The sequence below is a fragment of the Lucilia cuprina genome, chromosome 2 (assembly GCF_022045245.1).
Source record: "Lucilia cuprina isolate Lc7/37 chromosome 2, ASM2204524v1, whole genome shotgun sequence".
NCBI lineage: Eukaryota > Metazoa > Arthropoda > Insecta > Diptera > Calliphoridae > Lucilia > Lucilia cuprina.
The window spans coordinates 16,541,871-16,563,021 of NC_060950.1; the positions used below are offsets into that span (position 1 = coordinate 16,541,871).

A 21,151-nucleotide genomic window follows, 5' to 3' on the forward strand; every position below is an offset into this window, starting at 1 on the left:
AAAAAAACAAAAATATATATATTTTAAAAACAAAAATATATATAAAACACAGCGGATTCGGATCGTGCCAATAATAATTCATTAATTGCTCATATACAAAATCTGCCCGGTTTTGATGCTTCTAAAGCTCGTATTGTTCAACATTATGCCGCACCATCGTCGTCGTCACAGCATAACAGTTCTTGTGAAAGTCCGGAAAAACTACTTTCACCCGATGATCCTCCGATTGGGCCCACAGCGGCCGAACTTATATTACCCTGGCGCAGGGATCGTTCCTATCAAAGCATTGGTAAATGCCGCTGCATCCCAAATATAAAAAAAATATTTCAAAAGAAAAAAACTCATCTATTTTTTCAAAATTATTTATTTTTTTTTAGTATTTCTCAACATTTGTAGTGCAGTGTTTTAGTTTATTTTAATAATTTATGCAAAAATCGTTCCATTATTGTTATTTTTTTAAAATTAATCCTCATCTATATCCATCAATTTTTGAAAGCCATTTTGAAAACAAAATGTATTTAAATTTCCAGCTGATATAACTCAGTTAATTACAAAATTTTTTAAATTTAAGTTTAGTAATTGGTATTATCATATATATATATGACCTAAATTTGAAATACGCCGGCACTTAATATTTAAATTCCATTTTGTTTGCTTTTATTTAAAGTTTTATTAAAATTAAATTAAATTAATTAATGGTGTAAGTTCAGTTGTAGTTCAGTTCTAGTTCAAGTTCAGTTCTAGTTCAGATCTACTTCAGTTCTAGTTAAGTTCTAGTTCAGTTCTAGTTCAGTTCTAGTTCAGTTCTAGTTCAGTTCTAGTTCAGTTCTAGTTCAGTTCTAGTTCAGTTCTAGTTCAGTTCTAGTTCAGTTCTAGTTCAGTTCTAGTTCAGTTCTAGTTCAGTTCTAGTTCAGTTCTAGTTTAGTTCTAGTTCAGTTCTAGTTTAGTTCTAGTTCAGTTCTAGTTCAGTTCTAGTTCAGTTCTTGTTCAATTCTAGTTCAGTTCTAGTTCAGTTCCACTTCAGTTCTAGTTCAGTTCAGAACACAACTTTTCGTTACACCATTAATTATTTTTTAAATTTGTTGATTTTCTATTTAAAAAATATTTTTTTTAACAATAATAAGTGTAAATAATTCTTTTTAGAAGAAATAAATCCGAAAACCAGCTTGGCTTTTATAAACATCATTTTAGTAGAATGAAAACCATAGAACTCTCCATGAATTGCCAAATTAGTTTGCCGTAGAAATCAATAAGAAAAAAATATTTTCATTCATATTTGTTGTGCCTTTAATATTGAATATTTACAATTAAAAAAATCTTATAAATATAAATAACATTAAACGTAAAAGTAGCGTTACCCTAGGTTGCTTTAAGTCAAATATAAAAAATTTCATTTAATTTTGTGTCATAGTACATCTTCATATTAAAAATTTATATTATTTGTTTAATTTAAAACGAAATTACTCTGTATATTTATTTATTTGTTTTATCATACTTTTACAGCCTTTTATTTTATTAAGAGAGATTATATAATTAATTTGTCTACAAAAAAAAAAAAAAAATAATTAACATAATGAACAAACAACAAAAAAGCATGGCATTTTTGTGCATGAATTGAAACAAAATTTTGTATATTTTTAAGTTTTTTTATTTGAATTTATTTTGTTTTATTTTTTATTTTAATTTGCACCAAGTTTTATAGGCGAAAGACAAAGGGTTAAGTTTATGAAAAGTTTAAGGGTTATTTTAATAAAGAACTTCTTATATCTTAAGATTTCTTTATTAAATAACAAAAAAACTTTTGTTAAGTTTAAATCCTTTTAATATTATGAAAATCCTTTATCAAATATTTTAAAAAGCCCTTAAAGTATGCTTTATGTTTAAGAAATTTTTTCACCAAATTTATGCTGCAAAATTTTCTTAAGTTGCGTTCACACTGCTCAAATGTTTAAACAACTACATAAAGTATAATGATGTTTTGCGCCATTTTATGTAAATTCTTTGTTTTTGCCAAACTTTGGTTACGTCAATTGAATAGACGCTAAAGCTATTGTTTACAACAATTATGTTGCATATATTTGTTTAATGTGAACGTAACATTGTAAGTATAAATCAGGAAAATTGTCTGAGTTGTTTAAGAACTGGCAACTAGTGTATGGACTAGTTTATTGAGTTGTTAATGGACTTGTCTAGTGATAAGTGTTTGGATCAATCAATGGACTAGTTTATCGATAAATGTAGTCAATGGACTAGTTTATTGACGAGTCAATGAACTAGTGCATGGACGAGACAATTTACTAGCCTATGGACTAGTATATGAACTAGTCTATGGACTAGTCTATGAACTAGTCTATGGACTGGTCTATGTACTAGTCTATGTACTAGTCTATTGGCTAGTGTTTGGGCTAGTGTATGGACTAGTCTATCAACTAGTCTGTTGACCAGTTTATCATCTTGCCTTTGCACTAGTCTATAGACTTGTCTATGAACTAGTCTATGAACTTGTATATGAATTAGTCTATTGACTAATCCATGAAATATTCTATGAACTAGTCTATGAACAAGTCTATGAATTAGTGTATGTATTAGTTTACTGACTAGTCTATTGATTAGTTTTTTCGACCAGTCTATCGAACAGTCTATGAACTAGTTTATGGACTAGTGTTTGGACTAGTCTATAAACTAGACGGCGGTCTACTCTATGAACTATTCTAGTCTATGGACTAGTGTATGTATTAGTTTATTGACTAGTCTATTAATTAATTTATTGACCAGTTTATGGGCCAGACTATAAGCTAGTCTATGAACAAGCCTAGTATATAAACTAGTGTATGAACTAGTCTTTGGACTATTATATGCAGTAGCCTATGGACTAGTCTATGAACTAGACTATGGACTACTCTATGAACAAGTCTATAGATTCGTCTATTGAATAGATTATAGACCAGTTACTTGACTAGCCTATGAACTATGGACATGTATATGTGCAAGTGCAGTAAATAAACTAGTTTACTTACCAGTGAATCAACTAAATTAAAGTGTAATTAAGTAATTCAATTTTTTTTATAATTGCAATATTTTGTAAAGGATTTTACATTTAAAAAAAAAGAACAATACATAAGCACACATACTTACGTACATAAATGTCAAACACACTCACACCACAACATTGAGAATATTACATATGTCATCGTCTTCATTAATCCCAATATATCTAATAATTTCTGCTCTTTTTCCTAACTCCCACCCCCCCAGCACAATGTAATTTTACTCAATGAATTATACACAAATTTTATAAACACAAAATTATATATTATGTTTTTTTACACAATTTATTGCATGTAATTTTTGATTGGTATCAACTTCTTGTAACTATCTATCTGATTATGATTTTAGTTAATAACAGTTTTTATTTTGATTGATTTTCAATTATAAAACTATTAGTATTTGTTTTAAAAAGAAACGTGTTTCTTTATGTTTAGCTTTATGTTGTTAAATATTTTATTTAAGCTTGAACAGAATTATATTAATATATATTTTATTTTCCTTTCCTCTTTTTGTTAAACAAATATTTTTATAGTAGCAGAAAATGCCATACCCGAAGAAGATCGCAATCTTCGGGATTCGGGTGATGAACGTCGTGTTGCTACACCCACAGCCACCGAATCACAATTGCCGTGGAAACGTCAAGGTGATGAGATATCCGATGCTGTACAACAAAATGAATTCCCTGCATGGGCCTCAAATAAAGAATATTTGGCCTATAATTCACCAAGTGCTACATTTTTAGGTAAAGTATTATAATGATTATATGCAATGTTGTTTCTAGCTTTTACATAAAATTTTAGCTTTAGAAGAATTTAAAAAAAAATATTGCAAGGCAAACTTTAGTTGGATATATTTAATAATCATAGAATTCATATTAGTATTCAATTGGTTTTAAAAAAAGCACAGTGTTTTTGTTATTGAAATCTTTAAAAATTTAACCTTGGCTATAGACATAACTTGGAGAGGACTAGACTTTAGACTAGACTATAGATTAGACTGTAGACTAGAATATAGACTAGACTTTGGACTACTCTATGCTACAGACTTAGCTATAATTTGGACTATAGACATGGCTATAATCAAGACTATAGACTAGACTATAGACTAGACTATAGACTAGACTATAGACTAGACTATAGACTGACTATAGACTAGACTATAGACTACACTATAGACTAGACTATAGACTAGACTATAGACTAGACTATAGACTGGACTATAGACTACACTACAGACAAGACTATAGACTAGACTATGGACTAGACTATAGACTAGACTATAGACTAGACTATAGACTAGACTATAGACTAGACTATAGACTAGACTATAGACTAGACTATAGACTAGACTATAGACTAGACTATAGACTAGACTATAGACTAGACTATAGACTAGACTATAGACTAGACTATAGACTAGACTATAGACTAAACTATAGACTAGATTATAGACTAGACTATAGACTAGACTATAGACTAAACTATAGACTAGACTATAGACTAGACTATGGACTAGACTATAGACTAGACTATAGACTAAACTATAGACTAGATTATAGACTAGACTATAGACTGGACTATAGACTAGACTATAGACTAGACTATAGACAGGACTATAGACTAGTCTATAGACTAAACTATAGACTATAGACTTGATTATAGACTAGACTATAGACTTGACTATAAACTAGACTATAGACTTGACTATAGACTAGACTAACTTAGATTAGGCAATAGACTAGACTAAGTTATGAACTATTCTAGACTATAGACTATGGGCCGGAGTTATGACTATACTATAGAATGGGTTTAGCTGTAAGATCGCTATTATAAGACTAACACCAAGTCTTAGCTGTAGGCCAGACTATATGCTTCGTGCTAAGAAAGCTCAGAAATAAAAACACTGTGTTTCAAAATTTTCCATAAAGATTTTTATTGCTTAAATTGCTCACAAAACATAAATAAATCAGTCAGACATAAAAGCATATAAATATATATTTTGAAATATAATTTTTTGTTTTAAATGGCATGATAATACAAGTTTAAGTTTATATTTCATATAAAAATTAGCTTTTGAAAATGTTCATAAAATATTCCAAGTAATAAAACTATGTAAATATATATATTGACGCCATTATGCATAATAAAAAAATTTTGACAAAATTAAGTTTGCATTGGATAACATTATGCCTAAAAGCTTATGTATATATTTCATAAAAAAAGAAAATATTAATTGGTTATTGTTGTTATAATGCACTTTTGTTTCAAATTTATAAAAAAATATTAAAAAATCTAATTTAAAAATATTTTATCCAGTTTGTTGGTTTGCTGTTATTTTAGTTAGTTTGTTGTTATTTCTTTTAATTTTTTTAAACAAAAAAATAAGTTAATGAAGAAAAAATTTTGTTAATTTATTTAATTTTTCTTGTTTCTTTCTTTTTTCTGTATATTTTTCGGTTACCATTTTAACAACTTCTACTCTACTCTTAACTCTAAATATGATTTGGAAACTCCTTAAAACAAAACAAAATTCCTCATAACATAAAAAACAACAAAAACTATCAACACTTTAAAAATTAAAAAAAAAAAAAAACACCAATTTAAATTAAATGACTGAATGAATGCTGCCCGCCCACCTTCAAAATTCAAAATTCAAAATCAAACGTATTGTGTTTTGAAATTTTTTACTTATTGTTAAAAAACAAATAATGCACGAATTCACCAACCACTTTCAATCACTTACACACATTCACTTTAAAAAATTTCACCAAAATTTTATATATACCAACACCCAAACACATACAAACAAACCAAAAACTCAGGTGGTATAAATAAACCTAAACAGCCCAAGTCCGTCATAGGTCTTTTCCGTCGTGAAAGTTCCGGTTCTCGTGGTGGCAACAGTATTGGTGGCAATGATGGCTTAGATGGAGCCTGTTCTGCCCGAGGTTCGGATCCAGCTTTAGCAGCTGCTCTAAGCAGCATGGTTGTGCCTTCAACTGCATATAATCCTCGCCTTGACAAACGTTCCCAATCGATATCATCGGGTTCGGGCATAAGTGAGGGTCATTCCGGTCCTTTCCCTGTGACAGCCAGTCATCGTCGTAATGTGCGTCGTGGTTCTATGCTAGAATTAAGCGGGTGAGTGTTTTTTCTCTCTTTTCTCTTTTTTCAATTTTTTTTGTTTAATTTTCTTTGGAATTTTTCTTTCGTCTTTTATAAATTCATTTTGTTTTTTTTTTCTTAACTGAAATTTTTATTTTAAAGATAAATTTAAATCACATTTCGTTGAAATTTATTTATTATCTTTTTTTAATAACTACTAATATTTTATACTAAATCTGCTTTGCATGGTTTGGTTCTGGTTTTTTTATTCAAATTTTATAATTTTTAGCACTTTTTATAATTTTTTTATTACTAAAATTTTTATTTGTAGTTGTTATCAGTTTTTGTTTGGCAAAAGTAGTTTAAAGTTCTTGTCCGCTTTTAGTTTTTTTGTCTTTAAACTAAAACGCTTAAATTAAAGAAATAAATTAAAATGAAACTAAATAAGTTAAGTTTCTACTTTTTCTACGGTTACGGTTAATTTTAAGTTAATCTTTAAGATTTATTATTATTAACAATAATAAAAGAAAAAAAATAATATTATAATAATTTAGCTTTTTATATGTGAATGTCTTTTTAACAGAATAATATTATTTAAAAATTTTTGTAAATGTCCATTTGTCGAATGTCTGTCTATTTAATTTTGAAAGAATGTCTTTTGTCTTACAAATCATTTAGTAATAAAAAAAAAACAATTGTTGTCGTTTTTATAAAACTTTTGCTAATTTGATGTTAGAAGTTTATAAAGACTTCGATGGTGGAGAAAAAAACAACTATAGACTAAACTACAGACTAGATTTTAGACTAGACTATAGAATATATTACACTATAGACTAGACTATAGACTAGACTATAGACCAGACTATAGACTAGACTATAGACTAGAATATAGACAAGACTATATACTGGACTATAGACTAGACTATAGTCCAGACTATAGACCAGACTTAAGACTAGACTGTAGACTAGACTATAGACCAGACAATAAACTAGACTATAGACTAGGCTATCAACGAGACTAATCGAATAAAAACCAAGCCAATAGACTATAGACTAGACTATAGACTAGACTATAGAGTACACTATAAACTAGACTGTAGACTAGACTATAGACTAGACTATACCCTAGGCTATACCCTAGACTATAGACTAGACTATAGACTAGACTATAGACTAGACTATAGACTAGACTATAGACTAGACTATAGACTAGACTATAGACTAGACTATAGACTAGACTATAGACTAGACTATAGACTAGACTATAGACTAGACTATAGACTAGACTATAGACTAGACTATAGTCTAGTCTATAGTCTAGTCTATATACTGTAAACTAGAGTATAGACTAAACTAAAACCTAGAGCAGACTGTAGACTAAACTATATAGTAGACTAATAAACTAGTATATTGACTATTCTGTTACTATAGACCAGGCTATAGAGTAGACTAAAAATTAGACTATAGACTAGACTTTAGACTAAACTATAAACAAGACTAAAGTAAAGACTGTACTATAGATCAGATTATAATCTAGACAAATATATTTTATTTTGAGCTTGATTTTTTTAAAAATAACATCAAATCAGCAAATTTTTAATAACATTAAATGCTTTAAAAACATATTCTCTCATTTATTTTAACAAATTTAACAAAACAACAATTTTAAAACATTTACTAAAATAAAAGCTCAAGACTTACACCTAAATAAACACACCCCTTACTACTTAACAACACCTCTCCCTTAAAAAATACTGCGAAAAGATAAAAAAATTAATTAAAACAAAAATGCCAACGTTTGGTTATATAAGTCGAAAAAAGTAGCAAAATTCAAAATTATCAACAACAAAATTATCGACACAAATCAGTAGTTAAACAAATTATATAAAAAAACAAAAACAACACAAGTTTTAACAACACCAAGTTTCTTTTTTTATAAGTTCTTTCTTACTTTTTTTTGAATACACTACTTTTATGTTTTTCTACTACTTTTACTACTGTTTTTTATATATTTTTAATCCTTTTACACTTACTACTTTATCAAAATTATTTTTCTTAGATAATTTTATTTAAAGATTTTTTAAAAATTTTTCAAAAGAACAATACTGTTGGTTTCTTTTCTTCTTTGTTTACTTTTGTTACTTTAAACCTTTGGTTGTACGTGTGAGTACCCTTATTTTTTGTGTATATTATTCTTTTTCCAGCCTATTGGTAACTGGACGCAGGCCCAGTAGAGTACAAATACAAATAAGTCCCTTGTTAATAGAAAAATTTTATAAATCCAATAATTCCTCGACCACAACAACACCTACTAATGAAATTTTTAACAACATTGCTAATAATTCTACTAATTTAAATAATACTACTATTTCTACTACTACTACTTCTGCTACTACTACTACTACTACTACTACTACTACATCCACAACTACTGCTACTTATACTTCAACTACTAATAGTTATGAATATGACAATTCTCCTACATGTTCATCTTCTACTGGTACAACCGCTACTACAACAACTAGAAGTCCACCTTATAGTACCTGCAGTCCTGTTAAGGAAATTTAATCATACAACCCTCCCACAAAATGAAAACAAAGCTCTTAACACAAGTACACTGTTTTTTCCTCCTTTAGCTTTCTCTCGAACAAAAAATCATAATCAAATAACAGTTTTTAAATTGTTTTATTTTTTATATAAAAAAATATAAAAATTATATTTGTAAAAAGTACAGAAAGTAAGAAACTTACATATACAAAATACAAACATATTTTTCGATCATTTATAAAATATAAACTCCATTTTGTATATGCTGTTAGAAAAAAAATATTTAATAAAAAAAAGAAAACTTTTAAACAAACTGCAATTAAATTTGAAATATCATCAATCATTTAGCTGTTGTATATATAAAAAAGTAAAACCAGTGTATAGAAATTTTTCTTTAAGTGTATTTTTTTTTTAAATTTCTGTTGCTCATTCATAACGTACTACTTTCTGTGTACCAAACAATCAAATTTGTTTCTTTTTTTTTAATTAAAATTGCTACATTATATATTACTTTCGCAGCGATAATGACAGTAATAATGATGATGACTTTAATAATGCTAGTAATGAGTTAAACACCTCTAACACTACTTCAACTACTACCACTACTTCTACTTCCTCTACTGCTAATACGTTTGTACCACAAATATCAGCAACATCTAATAACTCATCATCACCAACACCTAATATTAATAATAATAATACTGCTAATACTACTCTCTCTACTACCACAGATTTGCCCTAACCTATTTAATTAATAGTTTTTTTCAAATTTATTTTAACTATTTTAAAACATTTATTTTTCTTTGCTAAACATTTTAAAACATCTTTTTTAAAAAAAGAAAACTGCCAAGATGACGCATGTTCTTTTTGAAAATTTTTTATTTCTTATTTAATTAAATCATAAATGTCAAAAGTATTTAAAGTATATTTTTAATTTTTAAATGTGTTTAAATGTTTTGCACCAAAAAAAAAAAAAAAGAAAACAATACTATGTGAAAATTATTTAAGCAGAATTTTGAGAATTGGATATTTTGTTACAAAATTAAAACCGAATTTTTATTGCGATATTTTTAAAGAAAACAAAACGAATTTTTATTATTTTGTAATATTTAATTTAAATAATTAACATTTTATTTGTTTTAAAACAACAATTTAATGTTTCATTAATTTAAATACGTATACACAACGAATTTACTTACAAAAACACTCATACGCCACCATAATACAGGGAATATATGAAAGAAATAACAACAATTATAAAACAAACTTGAATAAACCAATCAAATCGAAGCAACTCAATGAATGTTAAGCATACTACAATCATACAAACACAATTATTGTTAATAAGATAGTGTAGTAAAACAATAACAAAACAAGAATTTCTCATTTAAAAAGAAAACATTCTCACACCTACTACAAACACTGGCTCTTTGTTAAACGAAGAAAATAAATGTCAACAAATCGCGCATACACACACGCGTACCCAAATCAAACACAAGAGAAATCTTTTTAATTTCTCATTAAAAAACTAGTCTCTTGCTAAAAGCAATAATAACAACGATACACAACGTGTTATGGGGGGCAAAACAACAACATTTTAAAATAGGTAAACAATAATAGGCGAATTAAAAAATATGCAAAACAAAGTGAGATTAAATTAAAGTACTCAAAATAAAAATGCCACAGGCAGCAAAATAACAAAAACATAAGGAAGTATTATATTTTAAAAATCAAACTGATAGTGCTGAAGAAAAATGTTAATAACTTCTTTATTTGTTGAGGGATTTTAATGATTTTTTTAAATATAAATAAAACAGATTATGGGGAAGACACAGTAAAGTGATTAAAAGAAAAAGTTAATTCTAGTTCAGTTCTAGTTAAGTTCTAGTTCAGTTCTAGTTCAGTTCTAGTTCAGTTCTAGTTCAGTTCTAGTTCAGTTCTAGTTCAGTTCTAGTTCAGTTCTAGTTCAGTTCTAGTTCAGTTCTAGTTCAGTTCTAGTTCAGTTCTAGTTCAGTTCTAGTTCAGTTCTAGTTCAGTTCTAGTTCAGTTCTAGTTCTGTTCTAGTTCTGTTTTAGTTCTGTTTTAGTTCTGTTCTAGTTCTGTTCTGGTTTTGTTCTAGTTCTGTTCTGTTCTAGCTCTGAAACTTGACTTTTAAAGGAATACTTAGTCTTCTTTTAGGAATACCTTTTCAAAGGAAATTGTCTTCCTTAGAAAAATATTATTCTTTAAGAAGGCTATTACTTAAAATTTCTTAAAGAAAAATGTAATTAAATTCTTTAAAATTTTTGAATTTTTTTTTTTGTCAAAAGGATTTGACTATTCAAGTTTGTTTGATAATTTTAATAATATTTTAACAAAATCTTATCAATTCTCAAAGTTTTACTTAAATTAATTTCTTAACTAATTTGCACCAAAATAAATGTTTATTATATATTTTTTTAAATTATTATGCTAACAAAATTTTTAATGTAATGTAACACACAAATTATTATATTTTCTAATAAATATTTTAAGTATTATTAAACAGAAATTAACAAACAATACAATTTTGTTTTTTTTTTAATTATAATTTTATTTAAATTAAAACAATAATAATATTTATAATTTCATTTAACATAACAACAACAAAAACATTTACTAATCAACACGTGTTTTATTGTTTTTGTATTAACAAAAAAAAGAAAAAAACAAATTAACCCACAATTTTTTTGTTTTTTAAGTTTTTAACAATTTTGCATTTTTTTCACTAACCCCCAAGTTTCAAAATTTATTTTTCTTTTAAATTTTTGTTATGTTTTTTAATTGACAACAAAAAAAAAGAGAAACCAAATTAATTACAACATCAACTATTTTTTTCCTTTTTTTCCCTTTCCTCCACCAACATCATATGTTCTTCTTCTTTTATTTTTAGTGATAGTGAACTAGATAACGATAAATTATGAAAGAAATTAAAACAAACAAAAAACACCCACACTTACATACTTACACTAAGAAAAACAAATCAACATTAACGTAGTTAATCAAGTAGTAAATTGTTGTTTTGATATAAACAAAACACACACACTTACACTTATACACAACAAATTAAAACGTTACTAAAAACTCAAAAGCTGCAGAAGGATTCAAATTAAAATAAAAATAAAAAACTCATCCCTCCTACACACTTAAACAAATTCTCTCTCTCACTCTATCGTCCGTCTACCAAACTAATTGTGATTCTACTACAACAATAAAACAAAATATCCTTAAAACAAATAACAGCATGCGTAGTCAATCGTAAAAAAACGCTTAGAACAACTGTCAAAACTGTCATTTACATAATTAATTGTAAATAGATTTTTTTGTCAAAAGAGAAAAATCATTATATTTTTACTAAAAAAATAAATAACTTAAAATTTAACTATAAGTAAGTACACATATCTAAAAACAAACAAAATACAACAAAAACAACAACAAAAAAAATCTATAACATTTACATTTAAACAAATTCTTTAAGAATTAGTTATTAACCAATAGAAAAAAATCTGTTATTTTTTTAGTTGTTTTATTTTTGTTTTTAAATTTAATTTGTTGTATATAAAAAAAAAACAAAATGTTTAAATATTTGTTTTTTTTATAAATATTATTATTTTGTGGTTAATTTAATGTATTTAAAGCAGTGTAAATATAAACTAAAGAGAATTTTTAATTGTTCTTTTAAAACAATTAAAACTTTTCCTTTTTTTATAAACTGCTTTTGTAAGTAATTCTTATTTTAGTTTATTAAAACTACTTCTAAACTAACTATTACTAACTATACATTGTATTATATTAGAGGTATTTATATACAAGCTTTTGTAGTTGGTTTTAAAATACTATAACTTTTAGATTTAATATTTTTTGGGACTTAATTAATCAGGTGTATGTTTTTTTTGCACGTTTTATGGATATTTACAGGGTTTAGGTATTTTTTACTGTTAAGACTTTAATTTTTAATAGATATTAGCCGGGTTTAAAGATATCTACTATGTTAGTCATTTAGCTTTATTTAAATCTAATTTACTTAATAAATTTGTTTCGTAAAAGGCAAAATAATTCGCCTTCAAAAAATCTGTTAAAGTTTGAATGTGGGTTTTCGTAAGACAAACACTATTCAGTTGATTCGTTATGGGATGTTACGTTATTAGTAATTGTAACTTTAGTCTCCTCTTTACAAACTGTAGAAAATGATTAGACAAGATTAAACCTGTTTAAGTTTGATTATGGGTTTTCGTAAGACAAACACAATGCAGTTGATTTGTTATGGGACGTTACGTTATTAGTAATTGTAACTTTAGTCTCCTCTTTACAAACTGTACGAAATTATTAGACAGGATTAAACATGTTTACGAAGAAATCAATCATATAACTTTAGAAATACATACCTGCGGTTGCGTTTTCTGTCACCAAGAGAAAATACTTATTAAATGGGGTGCGGTTAAGGATATGTAGCCATTTTAATATTAATTGTTTTTGCATTTCATAGTTTATTTTATCTTCTTCTTCCTTGGCATTCACTGAAAAATATTAAACACACGATTTTTGTTTTTTTTGACAACTCTTAAGGTAAAAAAGATAAAATTTCGTAGAGAAATTAAAATAAAATTTAATTTAGTGCGGATTTCTTTTACGACTTAAGTTGTCAAAACTCAATATAAAAAAACCGTTTACGCAGCCGCAACATTGTATTTCTACTCAATATTGGAATAAAAGTTTCATTTAATTCTAGTTATTTGTAGACCATAACTCCTAGCAGTAATTGAACTTGGCTTAAAGTTAATTATGTGCTCAGATCACGTAACTTAACACAAACACCTCAACTTTCATAAGTTTTTATTCGTAGTTGGCTCAAAGTTAATTATGTCCTCTCTTAACCTCACTTAAGATAATTTGTTATAATTTTGTAGGCTTTTCCATAATTCCAAAATTAAATGACCTTGACTGAAAGGTTAATTAAGTTCTCAGATCCTCTTAATTCAGTAAAAAAAACATTTCTTTCTTATTTTACATAAAATACCGGTCTCCATAAGGATCAAAAGAGAATAATCCTCATTCAAATCAGATGGTACCACAGGATATGTGATCGTTTCAAAAATTGTATATACTAAAGGTTAATTATGTCCTTATATCACTTAACTTAATACCGGAGACAAAAAACTTTTCCTTTAAATGCAACAAAGCATAACTTTCTTATTTTATATTGAAGAAAGAAAAACATAAGGTCCAAAAGAAAAGAATCCTTAAGGTCCATATATGAGATTTCATTCAAATCAAATCGTACTACAAAAAATTGGCTAGAGGTACTATTTAGAGGATCTTTAGCCACGCTCCTGTTAGGTTTACAATATCCAAATTCAAAGCCTAAACACAGCAACACCACATATATGAATATGTGTATAAAGTTTCACTGGAATCGGAACACATACTCCTACTTTGTGGTCCATAGCCACGTCCCTGTTAGGTTCAAAAGATCGAAAATCGAAATCCAAACTCGTTATGTTTGTGAAGTATCATTAAAATCGGATCACAAACTAAAATATATGATCATTTTAGATATTTTACAAATTCAGTATATTCTACTTTGAGGACCATTTACCGTACCTCCCTGGTAGTTCTATAATGTTCAAAATATATTACTTGAACTCAACAAAAGTTTTACTTAAATCGGTCAAACTTTTTAGAAGTTATAGATTAATTTGCCATCTGTGAGTATATATGTTTGTGTATAGAGATACATTTTATTACAGCCCCAGATAAGTTTCAGATCCAAATTATGAAATATTCTTAAAGTTTTCTCGTAAAAATCAACAAACGCAGTCTATATATATGTCAATAAAAAATGTCCCGGGTGTTTAAAAAGGGGTACAAACAGATTCCTGAACAGCAAACTTGAAACTATAGAAATGATATCACCCGTTCCGAGGAACATTATTTTGATTTCTAAAAGTTTTCAAAATGAAAACTAAAATACAAACAAGTTTTAGAAATTCTCTAAAAAAGGTGTATAAGTTCTCTAAAGAGAACTGATTGTGAGAGTGACAAATTTGAACTACTAGCCAAAACCGTTCCATAAAATAAGTGTCATAACGTTTTCAACGAATTAGTTTGGAAGTCAAACTTAAGTCATTGGTCTCAACACTCAAATATATAATGAGTACCGGCTATTTAGAACTAGTTAAGGAACTAATAAAAGTTTTCTTTATAGTTTTCAAATAATTTAGATTACATACTTCTTATGTTGAAACCCGACTTGAAATATTATTTTGGAATAGAAAAAGAATTAGTAATAAGTAGGTTAATAATCAAATAAAATGTTTATAAAAAGTTGAGTAGATACTTATGAAATATTAGGTTATCAATTTATGCTGAATTACAATAAATGTATCAAAATACCCCGGTGTTTAAACCCCCCTGTACAAAGCCGCTTACACTCTTTTAATTCAAAATATTACTCTTTCTGAAATCCTAATGATACCCAGTTTTGAAAACTTACAACGAATTTAGCAAAAAAGTGCCGCCTATTCCTTACAACCTAAACAAATATTCCAATACATTTTTATTGATTTTAATAGTGTCACTAGTTCACTAGTCATTTCAAACAGCTGACTTTTGAACTTTATTATTTTTATCTTAAATTTTTCTTTACAGAAAACTAAATTCAACTGAATCACTTTTAGTTTGGTGGATGGAATGCCGAAAGTATTTTAAAAAGTTTTAAAATAAAGAACACAAAAACAATCAATAATTTCTTCATTTCAGAAACCAAATTAAGGTGAAGTATGTAAAGGGGTGATCATTATACTTTAACGTTATTTGTTCAATTCATAAATTGAGTTATTTGAAAAAATTCCACTCTTACCAATTCTTAATCCTGCTGATACGCCCTAAAGTTTTTATAGTTTTTGTCAGTTGTGATGTATGTGTCGAATGTCATAGTGACATAATTCATAGTTATATAAAGTCCGTGAGTTTCAAAGAGTTCATATGAGGATATATACAGAATCTTACATGTATAAACCAAAGATTGTTGGAATTATCTCCGGGAACAGAGTGCCATATTTTAAATTCTAAACAAATAGTCCAATACATTTCTGTCAATGTCACAATCACAAGAAAATCCTTTTTTAAACCTTTTTTAGGAAATACGTGCAACAATTTTAATTTAAGACCTGCTGTGGAATGTCATAATGCTCTAGGACTTATGACATTCCACAGCAGGTCTTAAATTAAAATTGTTGCACGTATTTCCTAAATAAAGGTTTAAAAAAGGATTTTCTTTTCAGAAGCTGTTCTAGGAAATTAAAAAAAAAAAAATTAGTTATCATAAACTGATAACACAATTTCAATAACTTTGCTATAATTCAGCATAAACTGACAACACAATTTGCTTAACTTTTTTTGTAATTCAGCATAAACTGATAACATGTTTAGTTAAATTTTCCATTAGTTAGGGTTTTGGGTTTAAAATGTTTAGGGTTTTTGTTAATAATTTTATAATACCAACCACAAAAAAGCAATAAAACACGTTTTCTTTAAAAAAGTAATATTTAAATATAAAAAATTTCTTAAAAATATAAAAAAACTTAAAATTAATTTCAACTAACAAAATTGTATTGTTTTCCTTATTATTAATAAATAATTATATTATATTATTAATAAAAAAATATAATTAAAATTGCATGTTATAAATCTTTACTTTCCCCCCTTAAGTTTTAAGCTTTTAATTTTAAATAAATAACTTTAAATTTATAATAACATTCGACAATCGATTAATGATTGATTGTATGAAAACTAACAAATTATAATTGTATTACAATCAATAGTTATATCGAAAATATTTTAAATTAAAGAAAAAACAAGGTCTCTTATTAAAACGAGATTTCTTTAGTTATTATAATTGTAATATGTTTTATCTATAATTTTTTCTCTTTTCTCTACTATTTGCTTGTAAATATAAAGTTTTTTTCCCCTTAAAAAATAAATACGAAATAAATTTATGAACGATAAAACTCTCTATTTTTAATTCCTTTAATTTGCATGTATGGCTAATTTTTTATTTATGTTAATGATTTATTTTTTATTGAATTTTTGTAATACTATACTTACTAAACCATTTTGAAAACACAAATAAATTACAGTAAAATCTGGTTTTATTATTCATATAGTTTTTTTTTTAATTTAAAAATATTTAAATATTTTTCTCTTTTTCTTTAAAACCAGGTTTAACTGTAGTTTATTTTTTTTTTTTGTAGCTCTCTCTCTATCTAAATAGTGAAAGTTGTAAAGATTTTTTGCAAATTCATCAGCTGGAACGAAAATAACTTAAACGAGGTTTCACTGCTTCTATTGTAAACCTTTAACAACATGGGTCAACGAAATTTTAAAAAGTCGAAACCCAAAAGAAACTTTTCTAATCCAAAAAAAAATTTTTAAAATCTCTTTTTTCGGGATATTATAACAGCGCGAGTCACTTAACTTTAGAAAGTTTGTTATATCATTGGAGTTCATCCAGTTCAATACAGTTATAGTAAAGTTTAGTTCTAGTTCAGTTCTTGTTCAGTTCTAGTTCAGTTCTAGTTCAGTTCTAGTTCAGTTCTAGTTCAGTTCTAGTTCAGTTCTAGTTCAGTTCTAGTTCAGTTCTAGTTCAGTTCTAGTTCAGTTCTAGTTCAGTTCTAGTTCAGTTCTAGTTCAGTTCTAGTTCAGTTCTAGTTCAGTTCTAGTTCAGTTCTAGTTCAGTTCTAGTTCTGTTCTAGTTCAGTTCTAGTTCAGTTCTAGTTCTAGTTCAGTCTAGTTCAGTTCTAGTTCAGTTCTAGTTCAGTTCTAGTTTAGTTCTAGTTCACTTCTAGTTCAGTTCTGGTTCAGTTCCAGTTCAGATCTACTTCAGTTCGAGTTCAGTCCTGGTTCAGTTCTCAAAATCTTCTTTAAAGGTCTCTTGGCTTTAATTCGTACGTTACTCCAATATTCTGTTTTTCGAAGACTCGTGACCCTCAAATTCACATCTCCTTAAACCTAGACTACGTTTCAAGTTATTTTCGATCCAGTGTTGTAAGTTGTAATTAATATTTTTTCGTATTATTTAACATTTATAATAACAAAATTACTGTGTAGTTTATTAAAAACAAAAATCTTTTTTTAAAACAAAGACAAAACTCATTAAAAAAGGGAAAAAGTTAAAGCGAAATAAAAAATAATGAAAAATTTAAAAAAAAATTCAGAAAACTAATGTTAAGTTAGCAAATAAAAAAATTACTTTAAATTTTGGGAAATTTGAGTTTTTTTTTAATCGCATCAACTTTTCCCCTTTTTAACAAACTTCTAGGTTCTTTAAAATGTTTTATATATATCTTTTATAATTTATGGCATTTTTACCAAACTATAAACATATCATTTCATAATCTTTTTTTCCAAAATTTTCTTTCTTCAATTTTTCCCCTGAAAAAAATAAAAAACGAACACAAACTATAAAAATTAAAACATAAAACAAAAAACAGAGACACTATCCCCGAGGAATCTTATTACCATGGACACTCAAAATCGCTATGTGAACCGGCTGGCGAAGAATGGGAGTCCGTATTAGCCGATGCGGAAAAAGCCGACTATGCCAGCGGGAATAGTGATAAACTACTAAAGGCCAGCAGTGGTCGAGAACCTCTATTGCCCAAATTAACACCAAGAGCTCAAATAAGACGTAACATGGGTGGTGCTATGGGTGGCAGTAATAAAAAGAATCAAGTAACAACGGCTCTACTATCCAGCACTAATTCCGATTATGATGATGATGAAGAAGAGGATTTTGATTTGTATGATGATGAAAATATAGTTGTAACCACTACCACAAATGAACCCAGCAATCGTTTAACGAGGCCGGGTCTAATGGAGGAACAACTACATCCTAACACCACCACCAACACCACAACAACTTCTATTCGTTTGACACGCAATAATGATGAAAGTATTATTTGAGTGGATGAGCAGCAGCTGGAGCCAGAGCAGGACAATAAAGTTAAACTTAATAAAAAATACCAGCAAAATTTTAAAGAAAATCTTATAGAAGTTGAAGAATATAATGAAGAAGACGATAACAATGACGATGACGAGAACGATGAAGATGATGATATAGAAAAACAAGAACAACAATATTTACTTATGGGATCTAGAAAATCTAGAAATTTCTTTAAATATGAAATGTTTTATTAAATAACAAAATAAGTTTATTTTAAATTTAAAATTCTTTGTAAATGTGTTAAAAACATGTGTATAGGAAAAAAACTTAAAACAAAAACAACAAATTATTTTAAATAGAATTAAATATCCCGAGCAGACATTGAACAGCATGTTAAAAGAAAAGAACAAATGTTAAAAGCAGAGCGGTCCAAACTTTAGGCACTTTTTAGTAGTTTTATTAAAAAAAACACATTCAACAAATTGTAAAGTTATTTAAGAATTGTAAACGGGATATTTGCAAATTATTTATATATAAAAAATTAAAACAACAACAAAAAAAGAAATAATACAAATGTATTTAGTATTAATAAACAATTTAATTTGTATCATAGTTTTTAGTAGTTGGTAATTTAAATGTTTAATTATTTTAAACAAAAAACAAACAGAAAAAACTGCAACGACTTAATTTTTTCTTTTATTTTTTTATTAAAAATTTAAATTTTTGTTTTAACATTTTTAATAAATTATAATTTTTTTTTAAAAATAAAATTAAGACAAAATGAAGAATTAACAAAATTTTTTTAAAAATTTAAGTTTTAAATTTAATTTCAATTTTTTTTTTTCAACATAATTCTAATATTCAGAAATTATATATCAATTAAACTTTATAAAATTTATTTAAAATTAAATAAAATTTTAAGTTTTAAAATATTTTAAAATATTTTTAAAATTTTTCAAAAAAATTTCAATTTTTTCCAAATTTTTTTTCAAAACTAAATTTTTTTATAAAGCTTTTTTGTCAAACTTCATTTTGTCTCTTTTTTCTTTTACTTCTTAAAATTTTTTTGCCAATATACTTAAACATTTTTTGCAAAAAAAGTATTGTTTTTTAAAAAAATATTTAAAATTTTAAATAATTTATTTAATTAAATACTTTTTTCCTTTAAAATTTTCTTATCAGTATAAAAATTAAAATTAATTGTATGTAATTTTGTTAAAAAAAAATTATCTGTTAAATATTTTTTGTGTTCTTTTGTGTTTGTTCTTTCCCTAAAAAAAATTATTTATAAAAAATATTTTTAAATTTTTTTTTAAATTTCAACTTTTTTAAGTGCATTTAGCAAAAAAACAAAAATAATTTTTATTATTATTATTATTTTCTTCTATTTAATTTTTTTTAAATAATAAAATCAATAAAATGTTTATTTTTTATTATTGTAATAAATAGTTTAAATCTAATTTATATAAAAAGAAAAAAATATATATATTTTAATATAAAAAAAACAAAAATCCTATATATTGTTATAGTTTTTATTTAAACAAATTTTTTTTATTTCAATTTTAAATTTTCATAAATTTTGATAAATTTCTATAGAATTTATTATTTTTCTATAAAACCTTAAACTATTCCTGTCCAAACTAAAATGAAAGTTTATCACAATTCAATATGTCCTGCCTGTTCCCCTCTGAGAACCACTGTACAAGTATTGCCCAACAATTCTTACATTTCCACCTCTAATGTTTCACCCAAAGACAACTTCAATCAGAGAATAAAAAGAAACCCAGCAGTGCTGTCGCTCAATCCCGAACTACCTAGGGTAACAGCACTAGCTACAGGGTATACAGAGGGGTCTATATCTTTTGAATAAAGCGATGGTGTTTTATATATCTCTTTTCACCAAACAAATTCTAAATTCTAAAGAAAAGCTAATTTTACACTTTTTTAGATATCAAAAGTGATATCTCTGTATACATTGTGACATCTTTGTGTTCATTGTGACATTTCTGTATACTAGACACAGACTGCATAGGTGACTGACAAGCTCGTCACCGCATAGATTACGATAAAACAAAAAGCTTAATTGTGTGTTTTTGTAGTATCTACGCTTTCGTTTACAAAGGGTGCACTAAAGAGCTCGTCACCGCATAGATTACGATAAGACAAAAAACTTAATTGTGTGTTTTTGTAGTATCTACGCTTTCGTTTACAAAGGATGCACTAAAGAGACTATTATCTTTACACTCTTTTACAAAAAGTACATCCGTGATGAAAGACGAATAAGCCAAACTACAAATATCTGCCTTTTTCAGATGAATTGACTCTTTGTCGAACTGCTTAGAATTAATTATCATGTACGTGTAACAAGTAAGATCAAAAATGTGGACGCTAGTGTGGGAAAATATCTAAGATTAGGATTAAAGTGAAAATTGTTAAAACATCATTAAATAGTGATCTCTGTAATATCTGAAAACATAGAGAGGTTCAGTCT

The 21,151-nt window shown here is 26.7% G+C and overlaps 1 protein-coding gene across 1 annotated transcript in view; it reads left to right on the forward strand.

The window, feature by feature from the left end:
- LOC111683142 (sodium/hydrogen exchanger 3) overlaps nt 1–18,929 on the forward strand; it is a 40,284-nt gene extending 21,355 nt beyond the window's left edge. Inside the window, exons 16-19 of the mRNA XM_046948333.1 lie at nt 53–289; nt 3,584–3,790; nt 5,870–6,188; nt 18,209–18,929. Of these exons, the coding sequence (XP_046804289.1) occupies nt 53–289; nt 3,584–3,790; nt 5,870–6,188; nt 18,209–18,680 (1,235 nt within the window). The 3' untranslated portion in view covers nt 18,681–18,929. The remainder of the gene's footprint in view (nt 1–52; nt 290–3,583; nt 3,791–5,869; nt 6,189–18,208) is intronic.
- Nucleotides 18,930–21,151: the final 2,222 nt, after the last annotated feature.